This window comes from Macrobrachium nipponense, chromosome 10 (assembly GCF_015104395.2).
Source record: "Macrobrachium nipponense isolate FS-2020 chromosome 10, ASM1510439v2, whole genome shotgun sequence".
NCBI lineage: Eukaryota > Metazoa > Arthropoda > Malacostraca > Decapoda > Palaemonidae > Macrobrachium > Macrobrachium nipponense.
This window is the reverse complement of record NC_087204.1, coordinates 97370307-97377806: the sequence shown is the minus strand read 5'-3', so window position 1 is coordinate 97377806 and position 7500 is coordinate 97370307. Positions and strand designations below refer to the sequence as shown.

Below are 7500 nucleotides of genomic sequence, written 5' to 3'. Positions count from 1 at the left end.
ACAATTATTTAATGCACGGTAATCTCATATTTCTCATTGACTCATTTAGAGATTACGGAGATTAAACCCTAGCGCCAGTGATGATTATCTCTGCCTGCCTGCATTAAGTCTCCCTCTCCCTCTCTCTATGTATATACAAGCATATACCGGAACTGCAAAAAATAAATAAAAAAAATAAAACTAAAATAAATAAAAAGCTCCATAAAATTTGATTTAAAATAGCTACAGAAAAAGCACAGCCACTCGTACAATGCATTAATGCACTGTGACTTGCGCACCAGTGCAAAATACAGAAAGCAAGTCAAATGTCATTAAATCTTGAAATTGCTTTTAGTTTCTACAAATTAAGTCATTTTTTTAGAGGTTTCTCTTCACCTTGATATGAGTGCATTGGCACCGTTTGCCATGGAGCTGTTTTTAGCGACACTCCTTAGTTATAAGATTGCACATCTTCGTGAACTGATTCCCATTATTTCTGCTAACCATTCTACACCTGTTGTCGTCGACGGGGCAACTTGTACTACTTCTTTCCTCATTTCTTGCGGCGTTCCGCGTGGCTCTGTTCTTTCACCTCCTCTTTTCCTCTGATTCATCAGCGACCTTTCCCTGTTTAACTCTCATCTCATATTCAGGCTTTCGATGAGTCAACCCTACATTTATTTTTATTTTTCTTTCTTTATCAACAATTCTTGGATCAGTAATTCACTTCCCACTGATCTTCCTTCATCAGCCAACTCTGATCCTTGGAGGATGCGTGAATGGAGCTCCGCCCATTTTAGGTATTTTTATTCATGTCCTTCTCTCCAGTCCTATTCTCCTCCCTGAACGAGGATGCCATTCCGCCCCTCTCTTCCTTCAACATTATTTAACTTATAGAATAAAAATCTGTTTTTTTATTCAATGGCTTAAAGTTATTCCATCTACCTATTCGTTGAAACTGTACACCGGGTTTGTAACTCAAAAGCAAGACTTTAACTTGATGACCCGGTTTTTTACAACTTTCCAAGTTCCACTCCAATCTCAGCCGCTATAGTAGATTCACACCAGCCGTGCATTTGATGTCTAGGCCAGTCCCTTTGACGCTCCTGATTGGCTGTTGATAAGCCAATCATAGGGCTGGAAACTCTCAGTCTCTTGAGAGAGTTCACATAGGCAGGATGTATGTTCTATATCCCCTTAGGTATACGTCTTTCAGGAGAGGTGGAACATACATCCTGCCTATGTGAACTCTCTCGAGAGAACTGAGAGTTTCCAGCCCTGTGACTGGCTTATCAACAGCCAATCAGGAGCGTCATAAGGGACTGGCCTAGACGTCAAATGCACGGTTGATGTGAATCTACTATAGTTGTTCTCGCTGTTTCTTTCCTATAATACTATTTCAACCCTGGTTGTGTTAAACAAGACGCCTTCTTCCTCCCTAAGGAGTCCTGTAACGCCAACAGAGCTACAACTTCCCACATACAGGGGGTTACCGTTTCTTTCCTGCAACTTATATACTTTGGGATTGTCCCTGGCCTTCTATTTTCCAAGGAGCCTAATATCTATCAAGATACAGATCTACTACATGCGGAGGGAAGGCAAACTCATTTGTATTCCGCTCCTCCTCTTCCTTTCCCTCCAAGCCTGAGCTGAGATAAGAATATTAGGTTACGCCCCCGACCCCCTTCGACTTTTTAATAAAGGAAAATCACTCTCGGTCTTTCCACCTGCTACCTGATAAACGTTACTCTAATTTTGTCTTTTCGCCAGCAAGTCAGTTTATATTTCTCTGGTTTTCACCGCTGTTTATAATAATAATAATAATAATAATAATAATAATAATAATAATAATAATATAATAATAATAATATTGAAACATGGAACCCCTGTACCGAGGCTATAGAATTGAGAATTAAAAGCCACAGGTGTGTTAAAGTTATTCATGCACAGAGTTACACATGATAAGGAGACTATCAGATACTACTTCTTATCCCTCAGGACTGATGAGTATCTGTTAAGTCTCTCATTGTCATTTCTAACTTTGTGCATAAATATTCTTAACACTACTGTGGCTTTTAATTCTAATTTAAATATATTATTGTTATTAGTATTACTATTATCATTATTATTATTATTATTATTATTAAATAAAATGATGGAATACAAAACGTGATGTATACGTTCAACTGAAGGTAAATGAGAAATGAGGAAAGTAGGAAAAAAACAGCAACAGATTTCACCGCCACAAACCCAAAGCGCTGAAACGAACACAAAAAACGTGTTTCATATACCACAAGAAAACCTCCGTCATGGAAATAACTTTCGACAAAAGGAAACACACAAGGAAAAAACAATCAAGCTAAATGACGACCCCCACGAAGAGGGGTTCCCTACCCCCTCCAACCGCCCTCTCCCCCACCAAGGCATTTTTAGAACTTTTACTCTTTTGAACAAAGGACAAAGTTTTTCTCTAAACCGGTCAAAAGCAAGGCATGAGGGTTTCTCCGTTGCGGTGCATTCTATTGGACAGAAGTGTATGCCCCCAACAAGGGAAAGGTACATAAATGATTATACAAATATCATTATCATCATACACCTTTCATACAAACATACATACACACACACACACACACACACACACATATATATATATATATATATATATATATATATAATATACATATATGCTTTTCATCATATGATAAGGTAAGATATTCCTTCTCCTATCTTGTTAGTACACTTATTAAGGACAAAAACATAGTTTCTAAATTCAAGTGACTAACATGTCAGCAAACGAAAATTATAACAGGTAATATTCAACAACTACAACAAAAAACAACGTACATAATTTTATACAAACATTATACCAAGACCCCTTGCAACAGTTATAAACATTAAATGCTGCAACATCAGTATCATCTACTATTACTATTACAACTAATAATACTACTAATTATAATGCAGTACAGTTACAACCCCATAAGAGCACTGCTCCTATTATTATAAATGGAAGATTACTACGCGGGAAAATTCAACAATAGCGTGGCACCGTAGAAAAGGGAAATCAAGCTAATTAACTAAAAAAAAGGGGGTAAAAATCACCGTAATTAAGTAGTCAATTTATGACAACAGGGAGAAGGGAAAGATTGGGGTCCTTCAGGTTGTCTAGGTGATCTCCTCACAACAAAGATCCCTGAGGAGGAGGAGGAGGAGGAGGAGGAGGAGACGACAGGTTGAGGGAGAGATAGGAGGAGATAGTAGGGATGAGGGGAAGGGACAACATAGGGTAACACTGGAGGATGACGAGAGGAAAGGAAAAGGTCAATACTGAAGGAGAAAGGTCCAGGTAGGGTATATGCAGGCGGGGGAGGACCCACGGGGTCAATACTGGACGAAACGTGGACAGGTCAATACTGGAGGTGGAGCCAAAGGGTCAATACGATTGACCGGACATACTGGGACATATAGGGACAACTTTCTTGTAAAAAAATATTGTTATTTACCGAAATGACTTCTCATTTTTCCATTGTAAAAATTTCCTACGTTCACTTTTGTCATCTTGCAAAGTCTGTTCATTCTTCTTATCTAACTCTCTAAGGTCTTCTGCCGAGAAGGGTCTTGGTGCCGAATCTCAAGAGGCATTTTGACATTCGCTCTTAAAGAAGGTCCAACTAGCGAATGTCACGCACTGGTATCGCATCAAATCAAAGCGCGATTCACATTAACAGTTTGAATGCACATAAACGGTTCAATTCACCAATAAGTCACAGGCGATAAAATCCTCTCTATCTTCAACACACGACGAAGAATATCTCGAGCAAATTCCGGATCAAATGACTGACAGTGAATACCTAACTCAAAAAATATATGAGTAACTTTTTGCAGTCTGTGAAAACTAAACCGAGGCTCCGTACATGTTTAAAAAAACAACCGAAAGTCCTGTACTGCGAGGACGCCAGTGGAATTCACCACCGAGCGATCTAACAGCCGCGCCGGAGCTAAACTGAGTCTGGAGTCGGCTCGTGGAAGGCATGTGCGTGAGGGTGTTCGTGCGTCAGTTCGTCACTCCAGGTTCCAGACCCTCCCCCCTCCCTCATCCCCATGCCCGGCCTAGCCCGTCGTAAGAGCCAGGTGAACTCGCACGGACACATACACATACACACATGCAGACAAACACGCATCCACACACGCACACACGCCCCCTGCACGCGTCTGAGACACATCCAGAAGAGTCATCGATATAAATTATGCTGTCTAATCGTTTTTGCTTTTCTTCTTCCTTCTTCCGGCTGCAGTTGCCAGTAATTATCATCGCATTCGACTTTCCTATCCCCTATACACACACACACACACTCCCTGCCTTTTTCGATTCCATTGTCTTTTTTGACTGTATACTTTATACTTTTACTTGTAGTAACTCTGAATCCCTCTCCGCCCAACAATCTCTCTCTCTCTCTCTCTCTCTCTCTCTCTCTCTCATAAATCTCTCTCCTTCCACACACACACACACTATATATATATATAGTATATATATAAATATATATATATAATATATATATATATATATATATATATATATATTATATATATATATATATATAAACACACACACACACATATACTATATATATATATATATATATATATATATATATATATATATATATATATATATATATATATATAATATACATATATATATATATATATAATAAATATATATATATATATATAATATATATATAGATCATATATAGATATAAACATTGTGTGAGGGGGGGTGGGGGGGGGGGGGGGGCTGCTCTTGTGTACATAACTCATTTAACCTTTTTCGTCCATTTACCAACCTTTCACCCTAATGAAAATGCCCAACCCCATAAAAAAACATATCCTGACACCAGGAAAGCCATAATATATCGATCACCACATAAATTAAAAACCTTATTCCCACGCTCCCTTCGGTTTAGGCTTCGTGGCTATCAGCGAGTCAGGCATTTTCTTGTCATGTTTCCAGGCCTTGTAGTACCTTCTCTTTCAAAGCTTTTTTTTTCTTTTTTTTAGTGATACAGCATTTTGAAATCTTCCACTTAGGGTATGTGGCTATACGGATATTAGGATTGTTGCTTATATTATATTTCAAGTGCATTGTACACACACACACACACACACACACACACACACATATAAAAAAAAATATATATATATATATATATATATATATATTATATGTTATATATATGTTATATATATATATATATATATATATATATATATATATATATATATATATATATATATATATATATAAAACTACCTCCTGATTTTCAAGCGAGCATATTTGGAGTTGGATTAGACTCTTAGCCCCAAGCCCTGTCCCAAAAGCATTCAAAGAAAATTTTATGTGACGTCGGCGTCTAACACTCTTAGGGGTCGCCCATCCAAGCAATTGACTGGTCCAAAATAAACTGTTTACATAATTTTCTGAAGTGTTTAGTGAAATTCTTCTTTACCTAGTCATCCTTCACTTCCAATGCCACCACCTCCAATGACGCTCCAGTCGCTGGATACAACATCGACCAATGTCAAGGTTAGAGGAACATTACGTCTCTTTAAATGTCCATCACCTGCGAGGACTCAGGCGGTGCTGCTAGGGCGGACGGACGCAGGGCGTGAGGGGTTGGTAAAGAGAGAGAGAGAGAGAGAGAGAGAGAGAGAGAGAGAGAGAGAGTTCCTGTTTTATAACAATAGGATTACAGTTAACACGACGGTCGTTCGTGTCATGAGCACACGCAGGAGGAAAACCATCCTCTAACTGGAGACTGTTTTCCTTTAATTGAAATTATCCATATTCGAAGGAAAGACATAAATAATAGTCCCGCCAATTACATTTCAATACAGCCGTCATAAATCTGGAACTGTAACTCGGTAAACGTCACGAAGATAAGAACGCAAAATCCCTCATTGCTAAATAAACGCGGCCAATGTTGACAGGGAGCGTTCTCCTCGACGGTAAAGTCGTTTATTGCCACTGCTATCTTCTGCTAACCTTCCTGGTCGCCTTTTCGAGTTTTGGAACTCCATGCCATGGCTGCTGGAAGTTCTACTCATCTTGCTCTGTACGCCTTAACCTTCTCCTCCACCTCAGCGTACCATCTCCTCCACCTCCCCCTCCTCCTTTTCTTCCTCCTCCCCCGCATACTCATACTCATCCTCGCCTCCACCTCCTCTTTTCTCTGCGTTCCGCCTGGCTGCCCTACGAACATGCACCAGAACGATGGGGGTCGTAGATGAGTGTCGGATGGTTGGGGGCGGGGGTGGGGGGTTGAAGGAGGAGAATACAGGAAGGGAGAATAGCTTGGAGGATTATTATACTATAAGAACAGAATACGATGGAAAGGGAAGATAATGAAGTAGCAAATTAGAGGAGCAAGAAAGAGGTAATTTCAGGTTGATGATATTGATTTGTTTGAGTAATCAACAATCTCTCTCTCTCTCTCTCTCTCTCGCGCGCGCGCGCGCGCAAATTAACATTGTTTACAACTTTTGACTAGTAAATATTTTAATAATTTCTTGCTATCTATATTTCCTGCCATTTGTCATATTCGAAAATAACTGACCTGTTTGATTACAGTACCAAAAATTATCACTCAGCAGGAAGCCATCAGTCTCCAACCAGCTCTTCGGATAGACGAGACTCAAAATTGATCATGGCGACAACTTTCGCACATTGTTGGTAAGTACGGGTCCATGGGAGTAGCCGACTTGCACAAAAGTCTACTGATAATAAGAGCCACATTTGATGACAGCGTAGTTTTGTTGACAAATTGGTTCAAAAAGGTTCAATCCAGCCAGTTTGTTCTCTTTTTAAAAAATTAAAAGAGGACCTTTTTTTCTATTCCACAAATTCTCGATCACCTACGGGCTGCTCGGAGAGCAAAAGCCTCTGTCAACTTTGACATTGACCTTGATACTCGACATCCACGTCCCTTTAATTGTAATTAAAGAAATCAATACAAGAACGGATATACTGCAGCATTTGAAGCAAGCAAAAGCAATACCAACGCATCATATCAAAACTTATGGGAGCCTTGAGGAAGCAAAAACAGGACTATTAGTTGGACAAAATATTTTTTTCCTAAAGACAAATCAATGCTATCTGGGAAGCAGGAAAATCTGTTATAAAAGTAACATAGCCATATAAAAAATAATAAAATAAAATAAATAAAATAAAGGGAGAAAAGTTTATACGGAAATAAAAACATGAGTATGAAATAAACCAAGTCAATTAGATGGTTTTAGTTATGCCTTCACTGTGCTTCATGAAAGATATTACAAGTGAAAACTTAAATGCAGATATATGCACATGAAAGAAAAATGTAGGGATAAAACAAACTAAACTTAGCCGGAATTAAACCATTCCAGATTTTAGATACGTGACAGTATATCATCAATTTCCAAGATTCTTGAAAAATACTGAGGCGAAATGTATATCTTACTTGATGTACAGCCATTTTGTTTATG

The 7500-nt window shown here is 38.7% G+C and overlaps 1 protein-coding gene across 11 annotated transcripts in view; it reads right to left on the bottom strand.

Moving 5' to 3' along the window:
- Positions 1 to 7500, bottom strand: part of LOC135223794 (uncharacterized) — a 211520-nt gene that overhangs the window by 54077 nt on the left and 149943 nt on the right. Inside the window, exon 1 of one of the 11 annotated variants that reach the window (XM_064262609.1) lies at positions 3483 to 3996. The exons of the other annotated variants lie outside the window; for them this stretch is intronic. Coding sequence (XP_064118679.1) covers positions 3483 to 3555 — 73 coding nt within the window. The 5' untranslated portion in view covers positions 3556 to 3996. Of the gene's footprint in view, positions 1 to 3482; positions 3997 to 7500 lie in introns of those variants that run through there. 11 annotated transcript variants of the gene reach the window in all.